Raw genomic sequence first — 27820 nt, forward strand, 5'->3', positions numbered from 1 at the left:
CTCCCCTTCCCCTGTCACCGGTGACCCCCTGGTTGCAAATCCCCTTTTCTCCACTGATTCTCTTCGACTGCTCCGGACATTTGGCTCTGGTGACCTCACCTGCCTCCCACGCAGTGCTCACATGGCTCTCTCCCTGTCTCTGGATCCTGAAATGGACAAGCCAATGCCCTCTGCCCCTCCCCGCTCCCCCCCTGTTTCCTGGCTCCCCTCCGACCTCACCAGCCTCCTGTTTGGAGAGGGAGGCTCTTGGGGTGATGTGAAAGCAGAGGACAGCTTGGGGTGGACCGGGGATGTCAAGATGGCCCTGCATGGCCACGGACTTGCCCCAGGCAGGACACATCCTACTGACAAGTGCTCACGGCTGGGGGGCCTGTCCTGTCAGCTCCTGGCTAAGCAGGTCTTCAGATGACCACCTAGGGTGAGGAGGACGGCTGGCTGTGGCTGGGGACGGAATGCAGGACATCTGCCTCATTGGACCCATACTCTGGACAGTGGGGTGAACGGAGCCCAAAGGTCAAGCCAGGAAAATCACATGCAAACCAGAGCAAGGAGGAGGGGTGTCTTCCGCGTGAGTGCCTGATGCGGATTGAACCCGGGGTTGGGGCTGGGTCCTGCTGTCCCTGGCTGATTTGTTTTTTCTTCTAAATTTTATTTCCTTTTGAGAGAGAGGGAGAGACAGACTACAAGCAGGGGAGGGGCAGAGAGAGAGAGGGAGACACAGAATCCGCAGCAGGTTCCAGGCTCCAAGCTGTCAGCACGGAGCCTGACGTGGGGCTGAAACTCACAAACCGTGAAATCATGACCTGAGCTGAAGGTGGACATTTGACCCACTGAGCCACCCAGGGGCCCTGGCTGATTTTGATAATAGTCACAGTGAGGGACATCACTGTGATGCCTTCTCCCCGAGGCGCCTCAGTTAATCCTCCAATTACACGTTGCCACAGGCATCACGTTACAGGTGAGAAAAACGGAAGTTTGAGGACCACATGACTCACCTGGGTCACGGGTCAAGCGCATGGGGGTGGGGGAGGCAGGGAAGTAAGCCGTTCCCTTCTCCCGGGCAGGTATCCAACATGGGGGCTAAGAACCACAGGTGGCTGTGAGCTCTTGAAAAGTGACTGGCGCCCCTTTGATTTGATGGGATTTAATTTTATCTAATTTACATTTAATTAAAAATGGATCCCCAAATCAGTTATTAGAACACTTTTAAGTACGTGTAGAACAACATGGGTATCCGACACCACCTTTCCAGCTGTAAATTTGATGAAGTCTAAACACAGATCACGTATTTCAGATGAAAACTGAGCAACCAAATTGAGATGTGCTCCAAGTGTAAAATACGCAGAGGTTTTGAAGGCTCAGTATGAAGAAGAAGAAACCCGGTGCAGAGTGCCTCGTTAATATTTTCCGTATTGATTGTGTGTTAAAATGGTAATATTTTGGATATGTTGGGTCACATAAAATACATTAATAAAATTAATTCCCCTATTTCTTTTTTGTTTTTTTAATGGTTATACATTTATTTTGAGACAGAGAGAGAGAGCAAACAGGGGAGGGGCAGAGAGAGAGAGAGAGAGAGAGAGAGAGAGGATCCCCAAGCAGGCTCCATGCTGTCAGTGCAGAGCCCGACGTGGGGCTCCACCCCACGAACCATGAGATCATGACCTGAGCTAAAATCAGGAGTCGGACACTTCACTGACTGAGCCACCCAGGTGCCCCCAGGTTTGCATTTTTCAAGAGCTGTGATAGTCTGTGTGAGGTCACCAGGGTTACTCCTGGGCAGGGGTCAACTCCCAACTCCCGGGCCACTGGCTTTGCTCTTAACTTTTCCATTTCTGAAGAGCATGAGCGCTCCCCCCCTACCCCATTGCTCCCTGTGCGCCCCAGGGCCGCTAAGAAGCAGCACTGCCCTGGGCTGAGGAAGGATGGAGGGACGAGGAGGGGGGAACAGAGGGAGAGGCGAGGCTCCGTGAGATAAGTGAGGGCAGACAGAGCTGGTGGTGGGTAAAGTGGCAATTGCTCCTAGTAAATTGGCTGGCAGGCAGGCAGGCTGGGGGATTTGTGTCAGTGACATGAACAGGGTTTTGAAGCTCAATCACTCATGGGAGGAGAAATTAGCTGAAAACCAGCTGATTCTGCTCTTAATCCAGTACAAATCGCCGCGTGAGAGCAGGAGGCGAGTGGCGATGGGGTGGGGGAAACAGACAACCGGGGGAGGCTTGGGCAGATAACGGGGGTCCGGAAGGGTCCTACGCTCCTCCCTTGGGCCAGATGGAGGGTTGCGGGGGGCAGAGCTGAGATAGAGAAGAGAGGGAACGATGTTCACAGTGGGCCCCAGGATAGCTGGCTTAAGTCGGGTGAGGAGGTTGGGTTCTGGGGAGGAGCACCGAGTGGGGGGCTCTAACCTTTGGTGTCTGGGTAACCTGAGTCACTCAGGAAGACGGCCCGGCCTTGATGCAGACCGTGAACACTGCCTCTTCCACAATGACTGAATTCTATTGGACTCCAGGTATTCTGACCACTAGAGAATATATGGGGGAAAACATCTCCCTCTGATGATTAAATTCCTTTCTCTATAGAAACAGCAGAGCCAGGTCATGGCTGGGCCCCAAGGCTACAGGGACCAGACTGAGACCTTGACCCAGGTCAACGTCAGAGGTTACATCTGTGACCCTGAGAGGTCAGTATCTGGAATGGAACTCTCCTCCCTGCGTTCAGGTCTCTTTCTAGGCGGACTGGAACTTGGGAAGGAGGGAATTCTGTGGATACAGGAAGGGATTCTGCTGGTGCTCAGAAAGCACCGGAAGGCACATGGTATGGCCGAGGAACGTTCTGGGCTGTATAGACACTGGCAGACAGAGGCCGGGATCAGGGGAAGGACACGGGAAGGCTCCATATGCAGACCAGCACCCTCATTTTTGCTGCTGGTGGCTGCGTCCCCATGCGACCGCGGGTGATAAATGAGACTTGCTTTTGGAGCAGGAGTGGTGCAGATGTGGAGAGACGTGAACATCTGGCTCCCGCAGCTTGTGTGGTTGCTGGGCGGCTGCGACACGCTCTGGCCCCATGGACTCTGTGCTTCCGGGCCTGGACTGGCTGCCTGAGCCACCCCACCCTCCTTCCCTATTCCAGGGGTGGAGCACAGAGGGAAGGGGCCTGGCTGGCTTTCGAGAATTAGGCCAGGGAGGGGTCCCCAGCATTTCCAGCAGGGATCAGACACCTGCCTTCAGTCTCAGCTGGACAAATACCTCTTGGCAAAGGAGATCTAAGGAGCCGACCCTTTTCATCTGCTACCGTCTATTCTCTGCTACTGGGGAGAGCTTTGCCTATCCATTCCAGGGTGCTGGGTGGTTTCTGGCAGAGAGGCATTTTTAGGCAGGAGCCTGGGCAGAGAGCCTATGTTCCGAGAGAAGACGGCCCGCTCTGAGTAGCAGCAGCACTCTGTGTGTACCCGCTGAGTAAAGGCTGTTAGTCTATTTCTCTAGAAACGAGTGCCCGGTCCCCTGCACGCTCTCCCTGTCAGCACCTGAATCCCAGAGGTGGCTATAACCCACACGTGCACACTCTCTCCGGCAGTCCACGCCCTCCCTGGGCCTCCGGCCCTGCTGACAGCCAGCTAAGTGTCCCCTCCCCCGATGCAGGATTTCCGTCTTGCCATGGGAACGGGATCCAGAACTCAGCTGCCTCCTTGCTCCCTCAGCTGGGTCTCCTCCTCCTATTCCTCAGAGGCCCCTCCCCGGCCCTCCTCCAGCCTCTCCGCTCCGCCACCATTCCATCTTCCCAACGACCCTCTGGAGCCCCGTTCCTAAGATTTAATGACGCACTCCTCCATCCGTCCCAGGCCCGGCCGCTTACTTACTCTCCACGGCAAGAGTGATGGGCTGGCTGGTCTTGTTATCCCCGTTCTTGTCATTAACAGCCTGCACGTAGTAGCGGCCTGCGTCGGGAGCCACCGTGGACAGGATGACGAGGGTGTTCTCCAGGGTGATGGCTCTGAGCAGAGGAAAAAGATTTGTCTGACAGGGGCCCAGGGGCTCTGAGCATCGGAGGATGGGAGCGAGGACAAGAAGCTGGTGGCTCCCGGAGCCCCTGCTCCAGCCCATCTCCCGGGACCACTTCCCGCCTAAACTTTAGCACATTTCGTTTGTAGAGAATCTGAATGTACTGCCAGCATGGGGCGGGGTCAGACCCAAGTCCAGCACATGCACGGAGGCCCGAGACGGTCCACATGAAGCTTCCCGGCCCCCCCCCACACCTGGCCCAGGATGTCTGAGCCCCCCATGTGTTCTGTCCTTTCCCATGTCATAGCTTTGATGCTGTGTGTGTGTGTGTGTGTGTGTGTGTGTGTCCATCTCTGCACCAAAGAAATCCATTCACTGGAATGAATGAATGGCGATGATAATGAATTTAGAAATGAGCAGGATCATTCCAGAAGCAATGCCTTCACCTAGTCCTACATTTGTTCAGATGGATTCCAAAGCCACAGGTTTGCCTATTACACAGATGATGGGGGTTCACCTCTCCCTCCAGCCCCTTCCCAGGGTATCAGTTTCTACCTCCCTGAAGCTGGTCACCAAGGGTGAGATGGGCTGGGCTGGCTGAGAAGGGAAAAGGAGGCCAGCCGGGCAGTGGGGTGCAGGCTTTCTCTGCGGGGCTCCCATCACTCAGCCCCTCAGCCCCTGGTCTGCAGGCAGGGAAAGGGGTCCGTCCAGGCAGGAAGCTGGGGGCCCCATCCGACGTGGGTGAGACAGCACCGGGAGCATTGCCCACGCCCGCTCTGCCCGGCTCCCCCTCTCACCCATTCTCTTGATGACAAAAAAAGCCATTAGTTTGTCAAGTCTATCTTGGATTTTAATGTGATGTGCCCGAGACAGCTGTTAAACATCCTTAATGTTAGTTTAACAAGGACAGACCCAGTTGAATTCTTTTCAAATTTTCCCATTAGGTGAATGTTACAGAGTTTTAAAACAGGATCTCAAATAAACATCCCCGCTAATGCCTCTCCAGCCGGGCTGTGCTGGTTTCCTCTCTCCTGATTTTGGGGGTTCATGGCCTGAGTCACGTCGTCAGCAGAGCTCTGGGGAAATAGGAGAGAAAAGTCGTCCTGCCCCATTTTTCTTTTCCCCTGGAGGAAAACAACCCTCTAGCTAATGAGCTCATGGGAGGTACAACAAAGCCAGTGGGTCCTTGTCCTTTGGTGTAGTCTGCGGGGCGGGCAGGGGTGTGGGAGGAAGACTGGGCCGTGTCAAGGGTAGGGGTAGCTCCAGAATGAGTTTGGTCCCAGCCTCTAAGGAGCACACAACCTCCTCCCTGCTGGGCCTCAGTCTCCACATCTGTGAAGGGGGTGGGGGAAGAAATGTTTGTGAAGCTCCCTCCCAGCCCTGAGGTTGAGCGATTCTGATTCCTGTCACTGCTTTGGTTCTGTCCCCATCTGGCCTGAGGCTGTCACCCTCCGTCTCGGGCAGCCCTCGCCTGCCACAAGGTCCAACGTCAGGGCTAATCTGGTGAGCAGTGGTGCCCCTGGACCACGTCACTGAAGCCCCCCACCCTCTCCATCACCACGGCACTGGAGACTCAGGTGGAACAGAGCCCCTGGTGGGTTGGGAGCGCCGGGTGCCCCTGGGTTCCACTCCCCAGAGCATCTACTGCCCCGAACCCCCCCTTGCCTCCGCAGAGGGTCTCCACCTCCAATGTGCTCTCTCCTGGGCGATAAAGACCCACCCCACCGCACCGATCTCTCCTTTTGCTCTCTTTTGTCTATATTATGATGGATCCTCAGTGGTTCTTACCCAGGGGCACAACAGGGACTTATTGGACCCCAAGTGTGGGTTGTGCCGTCGCTGAGATGCGCTGGCCTGGGTGAGATGGCAGTTCATTTACCTGTTTCAGGCGCCCCTGCCATTGAGGGGAAGGCGGTGGGACAGCGGGGCTGGGCTGGCAGGTATACGGTGGAAGGTGTGTGCACTACCTCCAGGTTCGGACCCTAAGAACCCCCCCACCCCGTGCGAGTCCTAGGTTCTCCCCTCTGTCAGAGCAGGGCAGCTCTGAAGCCCAGTGTTGAGGATGGCAGAGGCCCCAAATGACGGTGCAGAAGCGACCCTCCCATCTCTTGCCTGTGCCAGGACTTTAGATGAGTGTGAAATCCACTTCCCTGGTGCTAAGTCCCTGGGATTTTGGTGGGGGGGGGGGGTGTCTGTAAGTGCAGCTGGCATCGTCTTGACCAGCACTCGAGGCAAGGAATGCACTCTGTGCTGGGGCCCCCCGGGCCAGGGGCGGTGCTCTGAATGTGGACCGGAACGTGGCAGGCAGACGGGCTGGGAAGCACTGATGACTTTGGCCTGCCCTCCCTCCACCCTCAGCAGGGGGCTGAGGTCTGTGGACTTCAAGCCTTCTGCGGGTTGACCACCCCCTTGATAGATGGTTCTGGAATGGCCCTGTACCTCACTTCCAGAGTCCACAGAGCTGTCTCTGGTACTCAAAAGGACTTCTGGCCTGCTGCATCCCAGATACGCCCACTCCCGAAGAAGCTGGAGGTCAGGGTTCAACTCTCGGGCAGGGGCTGGGCTACATTCTTCAGCCACACTCCTCTGGTTCCAATTTACTAGGTCTTTCCCTCTTCCCTGATTGGCCCAGCTCCCAACCCCACCTCCCATCCACTACCCCTATTAAGCCAGCCCTTTTTTCCCTCAGGTCCACGGGGGCCCAATTGATAATTTCATTCAGAATAAAAGAAATCATCCCAGAACCTGACCAAAGCCCCCAGCATGTGTCTTTGTTGGGAATCTTGTCTCCTTTTCAGCAACGGGCACCAGGGCACAGGCGAAGTGTGGCTAATCACTGTCTCTGTCCCGGCAGGGAGAGCAGCCTTCTGGAGATAGCACCCGCCTCCAGCACCCCTGCGCACCCCTCTGGCTGATCGCGCCCATCAGATGCATATCTCTGGCAAACAGACGCCAGAGAATTTGCTTCCAGGGACCTTTCCTCTCAGCTATGAATATTAATCTGCTGTAATTGCGGAGATAAAATCTCCAGTGTTCTCTCCTGCGTTTGGCTGGAGTGCTGGTGGGGGTGGGAAGGTGGTGGGTGTGACCACAAGGGTGGGCACGTGTGTGTAAGCCAGGATCATTCTGTCCTGGTGCCAGAGGCTGCTGGGAATGAAAAGGGGGTGAGGACAGAGGGCAGGAGTGAGAAAAGGGGGTGGCAAGGTGTTAGGCAAGGGGTGATGGGAGTGAGGCTTTCATCTGCCATGGCAAACACGGTAGAGGGGTGCCTACGAGCCCTCCCCGCAGCCACGGCACACGCCATCGAACTGTCACGGCACTGTCCTTGCCACGGAGTCTGGATGGGGCCCCAGTATCCTTCTCAACACCGTCTTCCAGGCAGCCTCTGCCAACGGACTGGCCTGCAGGATGCCATCACTGATACGCCTGGAGCTGTGTGAGAACCTCAGAGAAGGCAGGACTCATTCACCCATCTCTGCACCCGTGTGGCAAAGCATCCCCTTGCTGAGACGCAGCCCAGCATCTGTGTCAATGGTAACCCCTGATCTGCTGGCCTCACTGGCCCTTAGGCCTGAGGAAGCATGAGCCCCCTCGCAGCATGAGTCAGGCCGTCCCTGTGTTAACCCCGGGGTCAACTCCAAAGTTTCACCTGCCCCGTATCCACACCCTTTGGTGTGTGACTTCATGGGTCTCCCCACTCAAGACGCAGTTAATCCCTCCCTTCTTGAGGTTGACTTTTACCACGTGACCCTCTTCTACCATCAGGATGTTAGCAGAGGCTTGGTAAGTAGGTCTCTGCTCCCGCTTCCTCCCTGGTCCTCTGTCATTGCCAGAAGAAGCCGGGGCTACCTGACTGGGGGACGGTACATATGGAGCAGAGTGGCCTGGTTGTTTTAATTCATCAAGAGCCAGGCGACCCCAGGCAAGTGAGAGAGTCCAGCCAAAGTCCCCATCGGCAGATTCATATGACAAGTGAATGCTTACTGCTTCGGGTCCCTGGGACCTTTTGTTACGCAGCAGTATTATATCTGTAGCTAATGGATCTAACCTAGGAGAGTGGTTCTCAATTGTGGCTGCACGGCAGAGTCACTGGGGAATTTTAAGAGACCCCCAGTGGCCAGAGTGTGCCTCCATTTCAGTGAAATGAGAATGTGTAGGGGGGTAGGATCTAAAGATCAAACATATTTTTAAAAAGTTTTTTTAAATTAAAAAAAAATTTGATGTTTATTTTTGAGAGAGAGAGAGAGAGAGAGAGAGCGAGCGAGCACGAGTGGGGGAGGGGCAGAGAGAGAGGGAGACACAGAGTCGGAAGCAGGCTCCAGGCGCTGAGCTGTCAGCACAGAGCCTGACTCGGGGCTTGAGCTCAGGAGCTGTGAGATCATGACCTGAGCCGAAGTCAGACGCTTCACTGACTCAGCCACCCAGGCTCCTCACGATCCAACGTATTTTATATCGTCCAAGCCCATTTCAACAGGTAGCCACGTTGAGAACCACCCTACCAGGACCAATTCTCTACAAGCACAATCACTGTATCCTTCTTCTCTCCTGGTCTCCGTCCCTGCTGTCACCTAATTTCCACTTAAGACAGAATTAAGGACCTTGATTCTGGGGTCGGCAAGCCGGGAACCAGCTGTGTGAGATGTGGCCGGGTCGTTACACTTTTGGGGGGACTTTACCGTCCATAAAAAGGGGACAAAGCCAGCCACCTCATACGGCTGTTGTGATGGTCGTTCATGCGGCGGATGTCTTTTGAGCACGCACTCTGGGGATCAGACGGGGACGGAGATAGGGTGTCTCCTGCTTGGAGGTGCGCCCTGATGCTAGAGGACAGGGCCACGCGGGCAGTGTGGTTATGAGCCCAGGTGCGAGGACACAGCAGGCACCCGATAAATGACAGCCACTGTTACTGCCAGGATGTTCCCATGTTACTCTCGTTACGCTTCGCTCACTTGGCTTTATGTTCCCCAAAGACAAGGACCGTCCGTCTGGGCTCCCGAGACCAGGAGGGGCTCCACCCATCATTGACCTGTGGCCCGAGGAGACCGGGACAAAGGTGGTCTTTCTTTGCTGGGTGTAGGGGACAGCTGGAGTCCAAAAGGGGAAAGAAAGCCTGGGCTGGCTCCAGACCCTGAGGAGGGATCGGGAGGGCCGGGAGTGTCCCCGGAGGAAATGCTTTGGCCCTCGCCCTCTGTGGAGGTGCTGGCTCCATGGCTCCTGCCCACAGGCCCACAGCCCACGCCTCAGGCCACACAGAGGGGTCCTTGTTCGTGCTGAAAGGGCCATGTGTGTCCCTCCCTGCCGGGCCTCCCCTCCTCCCTGCAGCTAAAACACACACAGCCGCACCCACACCCCACATGGGAAACACCCCGGAGGCCACCCTGCCAGGGACGTGCCCGCGCCCTCCCACGGATGGGGAGGGTGCCTGTCTGGGGTTTAAGGGCTTTGGGAGGCAGGAGGGATCTCCAGCTGAGAGGGAGGCCAACCCCTGGGAAGGCGACTGAGCCGTCGTGCCCCCAAGGCTCCACACGAGTGCTCCCAGAGAGCCCCTCCTCATAAGCCGCCCTTCTCTCGTCATCATCTGGGAGGTCCCCAAGCCCTTCTCCCAGGGTGAGCCCCCTGCATCCCCCTCCCCGGAGCAGGGCCTCACATGCGGCTGCTGGGCGGGATCTTGCGGCCGTCCCGGAACCAGGTCACCTGTGGCCGCGGGAAGCTGGCGATGCGTGGGGCGCGGATGACGGCTGCTTCTCCGTGGGAGACACTCTGGTACTTCTCGCCTTCCTCAAAGCTCCCCATGTCTGCGGGACGAAAGAGCACGTGTGAGGGTCCACTTGTCCGGCTCCCAGGCCGGGAGCGGTGGCAGCATGTGCCTGCGGGGAAGGAGCCCCCTCCCCCCCACCCCCGCCCCGTGCTCAGACCACCCCCATGACCCCGTCACCCCACCCTCTAACCCCATCATTATGACACGCCCTGCTTTGTGCTTTGGGGGTTTATATCCACATATCCACGAATCGACTGATGCATCCAGCCACCACGAGAGGTTGGTCATTATTTCACAGATTTTGCAGAGGAGGAAACCGCCCAAAACAGGCTCAGAGAGGTTCCTTAACTTGTCCGAGGGCACGCGGCTAGGAAGGGGCCGAGCCAGGATTTGAACTCAGACCTCAGAGACCAGAGTCAGGCAGAGCTGCCCCGGGGTTCCAGGGTGGGGTGAAGGGCGCATCCTGGGGCTGGATGCCTACGCTCTTGGGGGAGGGAAGGTTGGGGATGCTGGAGAGGGTGGGGTCTTGGATGCTCATAATCGAGTATGGAGATGATTTCCCTCCTCTGCCTCGGGTGGGAAGTGTACGAAGCTGCATGGATGTGCGAATGGAAACACCATATTGCTCTTTTAAAAACATGCCTGCCCCGCTGGCAGATACGGAGGGGAACACTTATCCCAGCTCCGATATGTCAGCCAGGAGGGGAAGGGAACATGCAGGCAGGAGACTTCTGGTCGCCCACCTGCCTGCTGAAGTCGGGGTGGGGTTTGATTCCAGCAGCTGAGGGTTACAGTGGGGTACGGAAGCGGTGTTTGTGCGGAAAGTCATGACTTTTGAACACTGACGGACATCCTCGCTACTCAAAGTGTGGCCTGTGGGCCAGCAGCATGGGCACCACCCGCGTGGTGTTAGAAATGCAGGGTCTCGGGTCCCACCCCAGACCCACTGAATCAGAGCCTGAATCGTAACCAGACTCCGGTGAAGTGTGTCCATATTCAAGTGTGAGAAGCATCACTGTCCTCAACTTGGCCATGTGCCAGTTAGAATCACCTACGGAGTTTAGGGAAAAAAAAGTGCTGATGCCAGTTCAAGAACTTGCTCGGTGTGAGCTGGCCATCGGAACTCCCATGTGCAATCAGGCTCAGGTCACCGAAAACTTACCCTGCATGTCCCCACTGCCCACTGTCCCCTCCCTGACCAAGGGGGCCACATCCCATGCCACCTGGTCTCGTGCGGCTTTGACTGTTATTTCTCAAGCCCTCGAATACCCCTGCCTCTTCTCCCTCTCCTTCAACTGGGAGTCTGGCAGCTTGGCTAAACCTCAGAAAGCCCTGAGGGGCTTCGAATGTTCCCCGAGGTCAGAACCTTTGGGGGTGGTGGGACGTGGATATTTCTAAACATTTTGTTAGATGTTTTATTTTATATTTGAGAGAGAGAGAGAGAATGAGCAGGAAAGGGGCAGAGAGATGGAAACAGAATTTGAAGCAGGGTCCAGGCTCCGAGATGTCAGCACAGAGCCCGATGTGGGGCTTGAACCCATGAGCAGTGAGATCATGACCTGAGCCGAAGTCAGATGCTCAACCGACTAAGCCACCCAGGCGCCCCTGGATGTGGATATTTCTAAAGCTGTTCCCGTAGCTCCAACGTGAGCCAAGGTTGAGAACTACCAGTCTGGGCTCAAGCCAGCCGCTCTTACACTTTGGTGGGTCTCAGCACCCCCTGGGAACTCGGGCAGCCCACCGATCTCTTCCCCTCCTCCGCTCCTCCCCGGGGCACGGAGAGACCCTGCTTCAATGCACCTGTATCTCCGAGTTCTTGGTTCGCTCTCCTGAGGACACCGCTGTACCTCAGAGTTTGAGAACCACAGGCCTGTGCTCTGCTTTCCCAAAGTCCTGGGTTCGGTTCTCTTCTCGGCCACACTGCCCCCTTGGAGGCCTCGCCGAAGCTCATGGCTTTGCCCACAGTCTCACCGCAAAGACTCTCACATCTGCTCTGGCTCTTCTCCGAGCCCCAGCACCCAACACTCGATTTCCCACCGAAAATGTTGGCACATCTTACCTTCCTGTTATCTCAGTTCTGTGAATAGCATCCCACCTGCACCTGCCCAGACCACCTGGGTTTTCAGGTCCCTGGAGGCTTTCATGGTGCTTCATTCACCTCCCTGTCCCCACAGAGTCCTACGACTCTTCCTCAGGAATGTGCATCCAAGTGTTTTCCCCAATTCCCACAGGCCCACCACCAAGCCCACCCCATTACTCCAGCTGCGCTGAGCCCCCCACCCCACGTGCTCCCCGGAGGCTTCCCACACCCAACCATCTCCCACACTCTTCCTATTTGCTTTTTCTGGCCATATCACTGACTTGCTCAGAGCCTTCGGCATCTCCTCATGACCCCCCAGGAAAGTCTAAATTCCCTTGCTCGGTTTCGAGGTCCCTCCTAATCTGACCCCAACCAACCTTTCCATGGTAACCACGTCACTGCCGTCCTGCCACACTGGATTATTCACACCCTGCTTCTCATCTCAGGCCTGTCCTCGTGCGGGGCCCCTGCCTAGAAAGCCACCAGAACAAGCCGTGATTCACCAAGGCGCCATGATTCAACAGCATCTCAGAGAGATCCAGCCAATTAAGTATCTCGGCAAACAGAAGGTGCTGTCGGCATCCTTGTTCTAAATTTGGCAGGCGGTAAATGCACTGGTAATGGCTTTGGAGTCCCTGAGATTTGAGTTCAAATTCTACTTCTGTTATTTATTAGGCATGACTTTGGGCAAAATTTTGACCTCGCTGAGCTTTAATTTCCTCTTTTGAAAAATGGAGCTGTGAAGAGTACCTTCCTCATAGGTTATAGTCAGGATTACGTGAGATACCACATGTATGTGTCAGGATGGATCTTTCTTTTTATTTTTTAAAGTGTATTTTTTTTGAGAGCGAGCGAGCGAGCATGTGTGTGTCATCAGGGGAGGGGAAGAGAGAGAGAGGGAGAGAGAGAATCCCAAGCAGGCTCTGTGCTGTCAGCACGGAGCCCAATGTGGGGCTTGATCTCATGAACCGTGAGATCATGACCTGAGCCAAAATCAAGAGTCGAAAGCTTAAGTGACTGAGTCACCCAGGCACCCCAGGATACACCCAGGGTGTATCCTTCCAAAGATGGCTGCATCAATATTTATCTCCCATTCAACATACCCTTCTCACGAATGTGCTGGAAATAATGATGTACGATATCCAAGGCCAGGTCATCAAAAGGATGCAGCTTCCATCTAGATCTCCCTCCCTGTCCGGACACTCCTACTTGGGATCCAGCCGCCATGTTGTATGAAAGCTCAATCTGGCCCACTTGGACATGAGAAGGGCCCATGGATGGAGGAAATGAAGCCCCCAAACGATAGCACCAACAGTGGACAGACAAGGTCCCAGCCTTTAAATAAGTCTCCCAGCGGAGACCTCACTCATACAGAGCAGAGGCAAGCCATCCCCACCATGTCCCGTCTGGATCCAAGGCTCACGCACTCGGTGAGTATACTAGATGATTGCTGGACACTGTTATGATTGAGGGCAATTCGTTACACAGCCGCAGCAACTGGGAGAGTATATTAAAGTGCTAAAAATTATACCTCATATTTACAGTATTAAAACATTAGAATCGTCCACATTTTTCACAGTTTAGTTTAAATATCTACCTCTTCAACAAAGATTACCCTAAGCCACCAAACACAACTAAAGAGCAAAGACCGCTGAATGTTGGCCCTGTGTCAGTGTCCTTCCTAAGTGGACTTCACCTTCGCGTACTCCTCATGCTGCCACGGTCAGCTCGACTCTAATAAATACACATTTTAAGTTGTTTATTAATTTCCATTACTTGGCTCTGTCTATAAAAAAATTGCATCAATAAATCACATCGATTTCCGTTCTCACAATAATTTTATCTATTTAAAAAACTTTGCACGGAACTCCGAAGATATATTTGAACAATTTAAAGCAATTTCATGGTAATAGTGTTTCTTTCTCCTCTCTCCAGTTTTATTAGCTCCATTTCGTCAGTGAGGAAATTAAAGCTCATGGAGACAGAGTGGCTTATCCCACGTCAAGCAGTCAGGTCAGGGCAGGGCCAGCATTCGAACCTGGCCCCCCTTCTGCACTTCCTCTCTGCTTCTTCCATGACTCGTCCCCTCCGTTGACATGCTTCGTGCACATTCTTTCTCTCTCCCTGCTATACTGTGGGCTTCACGAGGCAGCGGTGTTCATCAGCACGTCCTTACGAGGTACCTGTGCTCTGCACACTGTATGTTCTCTCTAAACTCACCTAATGCCATCGTGCAATGGCTCTGGCTGAGCCCCTACTGTGGGATGGATGAATGGGTGGAGGGAGGGAGGAAGAGGTGGACGGATGGAGGGAGGAGGGGACGGATGGAGAAAGGGAGGAACGGTCGGATGGACGGAAGGAGGGCGGGAGGGTGGATGGCCGGACACGCGCATTCAGGCGTGTGTGAATGCACTGCGAGAGGGATGGAAGGAAGGGCACAGCTGGTTTGGGTCCAAATCCTGCAGCTGATGCTCTTCTCCACGTTTCCATCCCACAAGCTCCCTGCCTCCCGTGGCTCTCAGGCCCCCCCGCACCCTCCCACTCTCTCCACTCCACAGGCTTCCAGCTCTGCTCACCGGCCCCAGGGCACAGCCATGCGCATACGGAAACAGCAGCAGCAAAGGGCCAAGGGGGCATCCACTCAGCCGGCCCCCCGTGCCACAGAAAGGCTGGAAGGAAGAAGGCCCCGTGCTGGCAGAGCCTGGGGACCCAGGAACCCCTGGGAAAGAGCATGCACACCAAGGCAGAAACAGGTAAGGGTTTTTGGCACTTCCCCTCCGAGGTACACGCTTGTTAACACCCCATGTTACGTCCGTGGCGCTGATGCACCTTTCCCAACAAATTCCCCTGCGAGCAAAGAAGTGCAAGCCTGGGGCACAGCTGGAAGTGGCCTAAAAATTCCTGATGTCTTTGTTACAGCTTAAAAGGTCTTGTGAAGTATGCACTCCACTCCAGAATACAGTCATTGCTTTTTCTTATTTCTAAAACACTTTTTTTTTAATCACAAAATATGTCACATGTACAGAAGAGCGATTATGATTATATGGATACTTTTTTTTTTTAATTTTTAATGTTTATTTTTGAGAGAGAGACAGCGCGTGAGCGGGAGAGGGGCAGAGAGAGAGACACACACACAGAATCCGAAGCAGGCTCCAGGCTCTGAGCTGTCCGCACAGAGCCCGATGCGGGGCTCGAACTCACGGACCGCGAGATCATGACCTGAGCCGAAGTTGGACGCTCAACCGACTCAGCCACCCAGGCGCCCCAATTATATGGATACTTTAAAGAAGAACAGAACAGACACTCACATACCTCCCAACCCCGCTTAGGGAACAGAACACTAACAAACCTCACCACACCCCCATGGTGTCCCCCCCCAGTCACGCCCCCTCCCTCTCCAGAGGTAACTGCATCCCAAATGTTGTGTTAACCCTGCATTGCCTTACCCCCAAGCATCACCAGACGGAGATGATTCCCTGAACAACGTTCGGTTAGGGTAGTTTGGTTTCAGTCCCTTTATACCTGGGATTATTTTTATAGGTCGTCTACTGTGATGTGTGTGTGTGTGTGTGTGTGTGTGTGTGTGTGTGTGTGTGTGCATTTTTTTTTTTTTTTTTTTTTGGAGCTCCGTCTATGCGCTAGCTCTCAGCTGAGTCATCGCCACGGCCGCATGGACGTCCATGTATGGAGGGAGCACAGTGCAGCTGCTGGCTGACTCTGTTTTCAGCGCTTTGCTGCCCGGCTACGAACAGCGTTACATGGATCTGCACCAATTTCCCGCCTCCCACCCCCGCCGGCCCGGATGGGAGTTTCTGGCCACTCTTGGTCTCGCTGGCCACCTTGGTGTGGCCGATCGGGGGGACGCGAGATGGTATTTCATTGTGGTTTTGTCTGTTTATTATGAAAACAATGCTCCTCCCTCCAACCAGGCCGCATCGTACCTCTTCCCCCCAACCACGCATGCTTCCGTGGCACCGCGAGTAACATCACAAGTGCCACTCACTTCTTGGAGGCCGTCATCTGTCCCCGATGCCCCACCTCCTCAGCTACATCGCCTTCCACCCTCTCCTTCCCTCACTCTGCTTCAGCTACCCTGGCCTCAGACACCCAAACCTACCCCAGGGCCTTTGCACTTGCTGCTCCCTGGCCTGCAAACACCTTAACCCTCTGACTCCCCTCCTTGCTTCCTTTGAGACTCTGCTCAATGCCACCTCCCCAGATGGCCGCTCTCAGCCACTAAAGCAAACAAGTCCCCTGCCCCAGCGTCCCTCACTCTTCCTTGACTTCACTTTTCCCTAGAACACTTTATTTTTCTTCATGGGCTTTCTACATCCTCTATTCTATCGTATATTCACCTTTTGACTTTTATGGCGCCCTGCTACTTTCCTGAGGGCAGGAACATGTGTCCCAGTTTGGTCCCCTGCGTCCTCACTGCCTAGAATAGAGCTCAGCATGCACTGCGCGTAAAGCAATAATTGTCGCACGAGCGAATTAAACGGTCAGCAAGACGGGTGCTGTAGTTATCTCGAACTGTAGCACGGCCCCTAAATATTCCATATTCAGTGCTCAAACTCACGTTAAGAATTAGGAAAAACAGGCCCACTGGTGTCATTTGGGGCTTGATCAACCCCAAGAACAGGCTTGATTCCCTCATGTCCCGTCTTACACAGGTGGCTGCAGGCCTGGCTTCCAGACGGGCTAAGGCCCTTCGCCCTGTGGCCTGGGGGTGGGCTTGTTGCTGGGGCTGGGGCTTCCGACCAGGGACGAGGGCCGGGGGAGGAGCCAGGGATGTGGCCCAGGTGAGGAGAACACAGAGGTGGCCTCAGGACGTGGATGTGGACGGCCAGGAAGGCTTCTTGACCCAGGAAGGCTCTCCTATCCCCCTCAGCCATTCAGCCAGCTTGCCGCAAGCCAGAAATTTATGGCAACTTAAAAAAAAAAAACAAAGAAGAGACTAATGGGGGTGGTGGTGGTGGGGGGGTGCCGGCAGAAAGGGAGCTGGGGAGGGGGTGGATGTTTTATTGACTTCCTCTTAATTGCTGTAATTAAAAACACGTAAGGAATCTTTTGGTAACGACTTGGCCATTATCATTAGTTGTTAGCACAGCTGCCTTATTCATTTCTCGTTAGAACCCGGTTCACAGTCCCTCTTTGGGAAGGGGGTGGGTGGGGGCCAGAGGGGGGTCCCGCTGGGCCCAGCCCTGGAAGGAGCCTCCAAAGGCAGCATCACCCGACGCGTCAATGCCCTCCGCCCTGGGAGGCAGAAACCTTCGCAAGGGGAGACAGAGGCATCTGGAAAAGCAGCCATTCCCCACCCATCCTTAGATGGACTGGGTGAGCCAGGTGGAAGATGTAAGGAGGCACCGCTCTCAGCATCCTGCAGGTGCACAGTGAGTACCGGGGAGGGAGCACCGCCTTGAATTGTGCGGCCTCCATACCTCACTTGCCTTGCCCTGGCCCAAGCTCGGGGAGCAGATGCGGTGGCTAGGAGTATGCCTGTGGAGGTGGCCAGAGTGAGAAAAGTCTGCAAATGCTTATTCCCGGACACCCTCCCTGGTTGGCCGTATGGACAGGAGAAAGCCTTCTCGACCCTGTGGGCGGGGCGCTGTGTGACAGCCGGACAAGGTAGGCACTAATATTAGCTTCCATTTTCACACCCAGGGAAGAGGAAGCAAAGGCACAGAGAAGTGAGGTAACTTGCCCAAGGTCACACAGCCAGGGAGAAGTGAGCCTGGATTTGAACTGGGGGTTCGTGGCTCTACCCTACAGTGTGGCGGTAGGCGAGGCAAGGAAAGGTGGGAGGTAGAAAGGTCGGCTGCGGGCCCCTGGGCTGTCTCCTACCTCCTCTGAGCCTCAGTTGCCTCATCTCGAGATGGGGCTCGTAACACGCCTTCCTGCCCCCCTGACTCTCAGACCTGTCCTGGGAACCCACGGAGGAAAGATGCATGCACAGCCACACCGGAGGAGGGATCCTTCCGGAGGCCCCGCTGTACCTCCCTTAGCATCTCCTTCAGGACATGAGCTTGACCCTGTGTCTGTGATAGTTCTAAGGGGTCTTGGGGCACGTGCTCACCTTTCCAGGGGGACGGAGGCCACACGTCCTCCTCTATCTGCCCCTGTGCACCCCCCTGTGCACCTACACCAGGTGCCCAGAGCCCTAAGCCACTCAGGGCGGAGGCTGGGGCTGGAAGCCACACCTGCTGATCCCCGTCCCCACGGCATGGCCGTGTTTTAGGCACAGAAGAACCCGGGATTTATTTACAAGCATTTTCACGCTGGCCGCTGCTGACACCCCCACCCCGTGTGAGACGGCGTCCAGCCTGGGTGGACACAGCACCTATTTGTGGGGCTGTCTGGACACGGGACATGACACTCCAGGGCATCCATGTGATTCCATTTGAACCTTGAGCTTAGCAGGCGATCACCCCCCTCTTCCCCCCCCCACCCCATTTTGATTTTTCTCCTCCTGACCTCAGGTGGCAGTGTGGTGAGGGGAGTGTTTCAGAATCAGGCAGTTGAGGGTTCAAGTCCTTTTCTGGTACTTCCTCACCGTGTGACCCAGGTGGTCACCTCATGCCCCCCCTGCCCCCGCCAGCCTTGCTTTTCTCATCCATGCAGTGGGGGTGGGGGCGCTACCCTACAGGCTGTGGGATAAGGACGGAGAGAAAAGGGGGCGCGGCCCAGCATGGCAACAGGTGGGACAGAGCGAGGTTGTGGGTGGGGATGGTTTCACCAGGTCTCACCTTCCCCCGCACCCGGGTCCTGGAAGGTGTCTTGAGGAGGGGACAGGTTGGACAGCAGATTCTTCAACTTCCAGAACTAAAGAGCAAGAGTGAGACCCCTCTCCCCTGCCCCAGCTCCCCAAGAGACAAGCGTGTCCAGCAAGGGAGGGGACGAGACGTGGGTTTCCCTTCTCCGTCCCACCGTGGCCACCACGGTTGGCTGAAGCCTTCCTTAACTTGTGAGGAGGGGTGGTTTTCTCAGCTGCCACGTGGAGCTCCCAGGGCTCACCCGACCCCCCTGGCTTTAGGTCCCAGAGGGCTGCAGACAGTGGTTTCTACTTTACGATGCTATGAAACAGAGCGGTTGGGCGCAGTTTGAGGGGCGGGCTCTCAGGGCTGGCCCCGGGAGCCGCAGCTGGTGGTCAGGAAGAGGGTGGACCCGGGCCTCCCCACTCCGTCCGGTGCCTCAGCCCCTTCCAGGTACCCCTTGCTCTCTGCCAGGGACCACCTGTAGCCACCCAGGCACAGCCAGGGAGCAGTGCTGCGTAGCCTGGGGGGGCAACTGTGGGGGCTCCTGAAGCCCAGGGTGACACTTGGCTTTGAGAGGACAGGGATCCCCCCGTGAGGGGCAGTGGAGGGGCGGAGGCTGGGCTGACTGGAGGGTGCAGGTGCCAGCTCACTGCTCTGCCTCTGGCCGGAACAGTGTATGCCATGCGCGCACACACACACACACACACACACACACATGGATACATGCATGTGCACACGCTTGCACACACGTTCTCGCCCACACGCGGCGGCGGGGCGGGGGACAAAGAAGCAGACCAGTGCAGACACACACATGTGCACCCTCATGCATGAGCCCACACTCAGGCACATGCACTTGCACGCACACGGGCCCACACGTGCACGCGCATCTGTCTGGAGGCTGGCTCACGGCCCTGCCCCTGTCCTGCGGGATCCAAGCACTGGCTAAATCAAGCTCCCCGGGAGCCCTCCAGCCGCTGACAGTGCCCTGATCCATCATTTTAATTCAGGGCTTTTCCACTCCTCTGAGTGAGCTGAGTTGCCTTTAGCGCTGATTTATGGAGACAATCCGTCCTCCACTTTTGATTACGGTTGTTTTCCATAATTATTATCAACACTCTTTGCCTCGCTTGAGGTTTTCCTTTTAGATTTCTCTCTCCTACTTCTGTTCAAGTAGCCAGCTCTCTCCTGTGCTAATTCAGAGGCGAGCCCCTGTAGGCTCTGGATGAGAAGGTGGCCTTTTTTTTTTTTTTTTTAAATTTCAAGGCTGACTAAAGCTTTCCATATTCCCATGCCCCACTGTGCAACCTTGGACCTCTGCCCCTGGAAGAACCCAGAAAGAAAACAGCCCATAATGAGGCTCATTTCTGGCATACAGCAGCTATTTTAGGATGGGTGGGCAGGACTGGGAAGGTGACACCGAGTCTCAGGGGGAGGGTGTTGGTTGGTGCTTCCGGGGCCCTGGTCCCTGAGATGCCCTTGGGGTCTTTTGAAGCTGCCTTCTCTTCTTCCATTTGAAAAAGTCCTTCCAGTGACTGGGGGCGGGGCGGGGGGCGGGGGGGACTTGGAGGGACCGACCACTTTGCCGTCTGCTCACCTGGCTCCTCCAGGAACCCTGACTTGTCATCTGCCCTCTCCCTCTTAGAGTCATGGTGCCACCATGAGGCATCTCCCTGAGGATCATGGGACCCGCTTGCTGTGACTGCTCCAGGGCTGAGCGAATTGGAGGAGGGAAGGGTTAAGGTCATGGTGGGGGGGGCACCAGGAAGTCTGCCAAAAAGACTGTAAGTAGCCGGAGAGGGGGTCCATCATGAAGACCCCCCGTGTGAGGCCCAGCCAACCCCAGAGGAGGCCCATGAACCAGGTGGTAGGGCCCGTTTTAAAAAAGCAGCAGCTGGTCCCACGTAAACGGAGTTGAACTCAGAGCCGGCAGACGTGTGTCGCTGAGCGGTGTGGACTCGCCAGCTCCTGCCAGCTCCGTCAACCGTAAAGTGAGGGCTCACGGATACGCAGGAAGGGCCACCACGAGGACCCAGTGAGCGTGGGAGGCTGTGGCCGGGATCTGGCTCTGCCCACAGCGTGGTGGCGGGTGAGGACCCTGCGGGCCCTTTCCCGCTTCGCGCCCCACCCTGCCCCAAGTCGCCCGCTGTACTTACAGGCCACCTGGACCTCGGTTTGCCGCTGCAGCAGGGCGCCCATCCGGTTACGCACGATGCAGCGGTAGAAGCCCGCGTGGGTGCGGTCCAGGCTGGTGATCATGTACCTGGGGGGAGATGAGACAGCCAATGAGCGAGTCAGGCAGGTGCAGGGATGTGCCCGTCAGATGGGATCGAGGGCAAAGTTGCCAGGTCAGCCTCTTCCTGAATGAAGAGTACCAGGGGGAGTTCTGGATCCTCTGGCCAGGTCTTGGAGTCAGAAAGGGCCTCGTCAACAGCAAAGTCCCTCCCAAAGGCAACCAGACTTCTGCTCAGGCGCCTAGGAAGGAGTCTGCATTTTCCCAAGGACAGGAGGTGCTACGCCTAAGCCCTTGACCCTGGCTGTGACCAGCCCTCCCATCGGGAGACGTCAGGGATGCGGGAGGTTGCCGTCCTCCCTTGCCTGTGACTCGCGTGACTGAGAAAGGTGGGGGCGTTCTCTTTTGGCCAGGCCCAGGACTGTACCTAAATATTAGTGGACATGGATGGGGGTGACAGAGGCGGGGAAGTTTACACGCTTCCCCAGATGCTTTGCGTCGTTCCATTCTTAAAGTTAGCCCCACTGCAGCTTTGTGGAGGGAAAAGGCAGAGCCTTCTGAGCAGGACAGACTGGATTTCTGTACGAGTGGGCCCTGAGGCCAGGATGCGTGAACCTGAGGAGCCGCTCTGGGAGCACATGACTGGTTCAAAGAGCAGCAGGGTCTGGTGTTGGGGGACAGGTGGCTGGAGAACAGGTACGTTGCCGATCTGGCTGAGAGGCGGGGCGGATGCCAAGGCCAGGTCGGGACAGGAACTTCTGGCAGGCAAGACATGGGCACTGGTGCTCTCTGGGGTGGGTGGGGCTAGTTCTCCTGACACCCCCTCTGTGATGACCTTTCCTGTCCCTGGGCAACGAATGGCCCAGTGGGAACCTCAGAGGATCAAGGGGCTTGTGCCTAGAACATCTCCATCCTTGCGTGTCCTAAGGTCTACCCAGACTCGGTGGACAAGCTCATTGTCCCTTGTCCTCGGGATATGCCAGTGCTGGCACGGACCAGTAACGCTTAAAAAAATGGGGCTTGATATAAAACTGTCAAGTTTTTACTTTGCCAAGTAAGATCATTAAAACCAACCAACCAAAAAGCAAACAGACAAACAATCAACCAACCAGAAACCCAAAAAAAGCAAGCAAGAAAAAAAAAGATAATATTAAAAAGTGCCAGGTTGGGGGAGAAAAATACATAGAACTGGTCAGCATTTTCTCTGAAAGGGACATTTTGAGGTCATCGAGAAGAAATGTAATCTCAGCATAAAAGCAATTTTAACAAATTTTAAACTTAAATCTTACGCAAAGCCCGCTAGCTTCACACTCCTTGTCGTATGTGAACAGAGGCACCGAGCTGTGGGTCTACATTCGAGTGTCGTTCACTTAATCCTATGGAGGGGGTACTTTTACCGGCACCCCCATTTTACAGGTGGGGAAACTGAGGTTCAGAAGTGTTTCATCACTGACAGGCAGTCTCACAGGTGCTAAGAGGCAGGGCCAGGGTCCCACAGAGCCTGCCCGACTCTAAGCTCAGCTGTAAGCCAGTTCAACATGGACACCATATTCCAAGGGGCCCCCCCTTCCATCCGGGGACTGCACGAGCCCCAGACTCACAGATGGGTAGGTGCCGAGCTCGCTCTGGCTCTGGCTGTGGCTCTGCAGCATGATTCAGAACCTTCTGGCTGTCCAAGCCTCTTATCTCTGCCACCGGCTGCCGTTCTTATCTGTCCCTCGCTACTGTGCACGGAGAGGTGATGGGGAGATATCAGGCGCCCAGGCTCTGGCAAATTCCCCGTTCTCCTTCCACCCCGTCCTCAAGCCCATCACACTCTTGCTCGCCTCTGCTGCGGGGAGGGGAGACAGCTTTGGGCAAACCGTTTGGGTCTCGAAAACGATGGGGTGACCTGAGAAGAAAGATGGAAGGCGAGATTGGCTGGAAGAGCTCTCTATCTTTGAAAATGGAATCAGATATTATTTAAAAGGCTCCAGGGAGAGGAAAATGAACAGAAATGGCCAGCAAGCTAACAAAAAGATGCTCAACCTCTGTCACAATGAAAGTCCAATCAAAACAAGACAGCATTCACATATCAGACGGCCAGAGACTCTCATGCTTGATCACGTGCAAGGCTGTCAAGAGTGGGGGGCGGGGAGGTGTACCCTCAGATTGGCCGGTGCAAGTGCAGAGTGGCTCAGCCTTTAGGGCAAAATCTATCAAGATGAGAACAGGCAAAGCACCGAGAGCTGGCCCTTTAGATATACTGCAAAAATGTGGCAAAAAACAGGTATGAAGATGTTCACAGTGGCATTGCTTATAATGGCAGAGATAACCACGCAATCAGAAGCACCCTAAATGTCCATCAACAATGAATGGATCAGTTAACGAGTTAATGATGCTGCAGCCGGGGAATAAGCAAGAACAGAGATCATAAGCAAGAGACAGAATGGTGTCCGACTCGCACAGAGCGTGGAAAGGACGTCGAAGCTGCAGAGGGGGAGATGTTTATGGAACTCACAACACGAGGAAGGAAGAAGTCCATCAGTGTCACGGCTGAGTGCTAGGGACAAGGGTAGTATTGGATGGTTGCCACTCTTGGTAAGCTGTTGTTCACGGACACAGGCTACTAAACCCTCAGTTTAATGTTTAGGATCATGCACATTGACCCGATAAAAATAATTTTACTTTGTGGACCAAAAAAAAAAAAAAAGAATAGTGTAAATGGTACAATACCATGTGGGTAAATGAAATTTGCATATATTTGGATACATGGGATCACGAGTACATACATTGTATATATGTGCATATACATGGTACATGGACATAAGCTTTGGAGACGGATATGTGTTCTCTCCCTTTTGAGAGCAGTGCTGGGGAGGGGGAGAGAGGGAAACTTCTACTTCCCCATTTTATGTCTTTCGACGCCACCGGAATTTTCTTTATCGTACGCATATATTGCTTTTATCTTAAAAATAAAATGTAAAAACGCACTTTGAGCATATAATTTAAGGATACATTATAAAAAAGACACCAGGGACTCATTGGATATGGGTTTGTTTGCTGATGTCAGTGATGCGTAGTGAAATGTAAACTTTAACGGAAGTGGATTTCTGCAGAAGGCTCTGTGTCCGTTTGCTTCCGCCGGGAGCCCCCAGGGCCCAGGGGAGGTCAACTGGTGGCACGCCTGCCCCTCCCCCGAGGCCAGAAGAGGAGCACTGGCCCTCGACCTCCTCTTGGTCCCTCTGTAGTTGAGGCTACGATCCCTGGCCCCTGCGGAGTGGGGCGCATTGTGCCTCCTCTCCATCCTGCAGCTTCCTTCTCCTCCTGCCCGGGGGACCTATTTCTGGCTGCTTGGCAACATTATTTAAAGTAACAGTTCCGCCCACTGCCTTTCCTACCAGGGAAACCCGCTCCACTCCACCCCAGTTCCAGCTCCCGGTCCCCCTGCCTCCCAGGCTCCCAGGAGGGTGGACGAGGCTGGCCAGCATCTCAGCACGCGAATCCAGCGTGCTGGATGGTACGTAGCCTTGACAATGACAGTGGCAGTGCCCGCTGTCCCCGAAATGCTCCCTCCTGGGCCCTCGGGAGACACGACGCCCACAGCTCCGTCTATCCCACCCACCTGCTGCCGCTGGCCTGGCAGGAAGTGGATGAGCCCAGCCCTGTCCAGGAACAGGGGGATGGGTGGAATGCCCTGTCTAGGACGGCCCACATCTGATCTCCTCTCAAGGGAAGCATGGCGTTGAAGAAAGCACCAGAGCTTCTGACTCAGGGAAATGTAGGTCTGACTTGCCCCTCTGCTCTTTCTTTTTTAGGTTTATTTATTTTGAGAGAAGGAGAGCAGGGGAGGGACACAGAGAGAATCCCAAGCAGGCTCTGCACCGTGAGGGCACAGCCCAACTCAGGGGCTCAAACTCACCAACTGGTGAGATCATGACCTGCGTCAAAATCAAGAGTCAGACGCGGGGCACCCACGTGTTAAGCGTGCGACTTCGGCTCAGGTCACGATCTTACCGCTCTCGTGGGTTCGAGCCCCGCGTCAGGCTCCGTACTGACGGCTGACGGCCTGGAGCCTGCTTTGGATTCTGTGTCTCCCTCTCGCTCTCTCTGCCCCTACCCTGCTTGCGCGTTCCCTCTCTCAAAAATAAACATGAAAAAATTGGGAAAAAAAAAAAAAGTCAGACACTTAACCGACTGAGCCACCCAAGCACCCCACCTCTCTGCTCCTTCTTAAGAATGTGTGCTGAGCAAGTTCTGGAACCTTGCGAGCCTCAGTTTTCCCATCTGTAAAATGGGGACAACGGTGGCCGACTTTGATGGGCTCCTTATAAGAGGCCCCAGACATAATTGCCAGGCATATGGCAGGTGTACTAATGCTCGTCAAATGAGGGAGCAGGTGTATGAGTCACTGGTGGGCAGTGGAAGGTATGGGGTGAGGTGGAGAGGTTCCGGGAGGGAGACAAGGAGGGTGCTGCAGAAACCCCCCACCGGGGGGCTCCCCACCAAGCATCAGGAGAGCACAGATTCCCTTGTCCGGCAAATTCTTTGGCTTCCCCCATGGACGTGTGAACCCCAACTGTCCCCAGCTGCCCATGAAGGATCTGTCATGCCCCCTTGGTCACCTAATCCTCTTTACTGGTAGAGGGGCTACACCTCAGTCCCTCGGCTGCCAGTAGAGGATGTGACCTCCTTTTCTGCCTCCTTGGGACACCGAGGACAGTGAGAGAATGACAGCTCCCCTTCCAAACGCCGTTCCTCTCAGCCTCCTGACCCCAGTGAGGTTCTTGCCACCAGCCTGACCTCCCAGCCTCCCGGTCACCTCTGTTTGTGTCCTCTGGGTTCGGGGACCTGAGCCTGGTTCCTCTGGCGATGAACAGCAGGGAGTACGTAAGTGGCATCCCTTCTTGGCTGACCTGCCAAACTTCATTCTCCCTCCCATCATGACAAAGAATGGCAGGTACGTGGCTCCAGGGGCTGGAGAATACCTGGAATCAGCCACCTCGAGGCCCCCTCGAAGGACCACTTATTTATTGGTTTATTATAGGACATACGTGCCCAGGATTCAGAATTCAACGAATAAAAGAAAAGGCACACCGGAAATGTCTCTCTCTTCTGTGTTCCCCAGCCGCCCATGGCTCCCAGCTCTGCACATGCACAACCATAGCCACTAATTTCTCGGGCACCTGTCTGGAACGTCGTCATGCAATTACAAGCAAATGCCAACCCACGATCCTTCCCCTTTCCAGCAGGAGACTCGGCCTCCAGGAGGCTGTTTAGCTCCTTGCTTTGTGCATGTGATGAGATCTTTCCCTAGTAACCGCACTCAGAGCTTCCTCAGGCTTCCTGACAGTGGCCGAGCGGCAAGTGGCGAGGAAGCTTTGCTTTGTCCCAGTCGGATGGTCAAGGGGAGCAGGCGGGGGAGAGAGGGCCTTGGGGCAGGGCTGGGGTGGAAAGAAAGGACGATGCAGTACGAATCCACATGGTTCTTCTTGCCCCTCCGAGTGTCCTGACTTGGCCCGCGGGACCCGCCGGCTCAGTCCAGTCCTCCCACAGGAAGAGATGAGCTCGGGGTGGAGGGCACACGGGCATGCGGGGAGGAGCCGGGCCAGATAGATGGATTTTCAGAGACACGAGATGGGCAGGGAGAAAATAACCACCTAACAAATGTGGCATCTTCTCCGGCACCCAGGGAAACACACGATGCCCTTTCTGGTTCGAGTCCTTGAGTGTCACAGTTGATATTTAAAATGATTCTTGCTCGCATTAAATAAGATATTTCAATTCCACGAAGCTGTCAGCAGCTGATGCGGACACGAGAAATAATAGGCACGCTCTCCTTCTATTGTCCTCGTTAATAAATCAGACGCCTCGAGAGGCACGCGGCGATGCTCACAGGGACGAAAGGGGTATGTGTACACGCGCACACGTGTGCACGCACACGCACAGCGCACACTCACCCAGGCACACACGTGTGCCTCCGCCCACGTGCACACGGTCACACCCACATGCATGCACGCTCATGTATACACGTACAAAGTTGTGTGCATACAAGCACACTCACGCAGCCTCCGCACAAACTCACACACACATGTGAGCGCACACCCGGCACAGGAACACTCACGCACACACCCGTTTGCGTCCAGGCACATACGCACCCTGCACACGCCCATGCACGCCTGTGCACGCTCACGCAAGGCACACAGTGCCTACACGGGTACACATGCACACCCACACGTGCACCCAATGCACGCACAGGTGCACACGCTCCCACACGGATGCATACTCATGCACTGTTGTGTGCACACCCGCCCACGCTCACGGCCACACACTCAAGCACGTGGGCAACACTCCCAGGGTGAACCTACGTCCAGCCACTCCCATCCAAGGTCACCCGGGGCAAATCCACCCTGCTCGGGTACAGGCCACTCTCCCTGTCACGCTGAGGCCACGGGCACTCCAGGCTGCCTCATTCAGTAAGCTCTTTGCCCGACGTGGGGCTCGAACTCACGACCCCGACATCAAGAGTCACATGCTCTACTGACTGAGCCAGCCAGGTGCCCGGGGCTGCCTCATTCAGATGCGCTCAGGACACCCGGATGTCCGGTCGCAGACATGCACGCTCTCTCCCACCAAACCGCATCTTCTAGATTCCTGGTCACTTATCCCTTGGCCCTAGGGCTTTCTTCTCCAAAGACACCGTGTGTGGCGAGGCTGGAAGGGGAGGGGGGAACAGCAGCACTGAGGTTTGGGGCAAACAGACCCCCCGGCTGTGCCCCGTCCCTGGGCTCCCCCGCGAAAGGTGTGGGCTCTCCGTGACTTGCCCGCTAGGCCTCCGCATCCACAGGGCGGTCAGCGGGGACCGCAGGAGTCACCACAGATGGCCGAGGGGACAGTCTGTGGGGATAGCAGAGTGCGGCTGAGCCCTGGGGACCCAGGCGTCCTTCCCTCTTCCCAGGGGCTTCTGGGCGATGGGAGAGGCAGCGGGTCCAGGTGTGCGTGCCCGTGTGTGTAGAGTGT

The 27820-nt window shown here is 55.4% G+C and overlaps 1 protein-coding gene across 3 annotated transcripts in view; it reads right to left on the bottom strand.

Annotated features, from left to right (window-relative positions):
- Positions 1-27820, bottom strand: part of SDK2 (sidekick cell adhesion molecule 2) — a 260401-nt gene that overhangs the window by 85822 nt on the left and 146759 nt on the right. For all 3 annotated transcript variants that reach the window (XM_027047945.2, XM_027047944.2, XM_053212749.1), the window contains 3 exons: positions 20745-20851; positions 9649-9796; positions 3860-3993 (listed from right to left, as the gene is read on the bottom strand). In XM_027047945.2, the coding sequence (XP_026903746.2) occupies positions 3860-3993; positions 9649-9796; positions 20745-20851 (389 nt within the window). The remainder of the gene's footprint in view (positions 1-3859; positions 3994-9648; positions 9797-20744; positions 20852-27820) is intronic.

The sequence above is a fragment of the Acinonyx jubatus genome, chromosome E1 (genome assembly GCF_027475565.1).
Source record: "Acinonyx jubatus isolate Ajub_Pintada_27869175 chromosome E1, VMU_Ajub_asm_v1.0, whole genome shotgun sequence".
In the NCBI taxonomy this organism is placed as follows: domain Eukaryota; kingdom Metazoa; phylum Chordata; class Mammalia; order Carnivora; family Felidae; genus Acinonyx; species Acinonyx jubatus.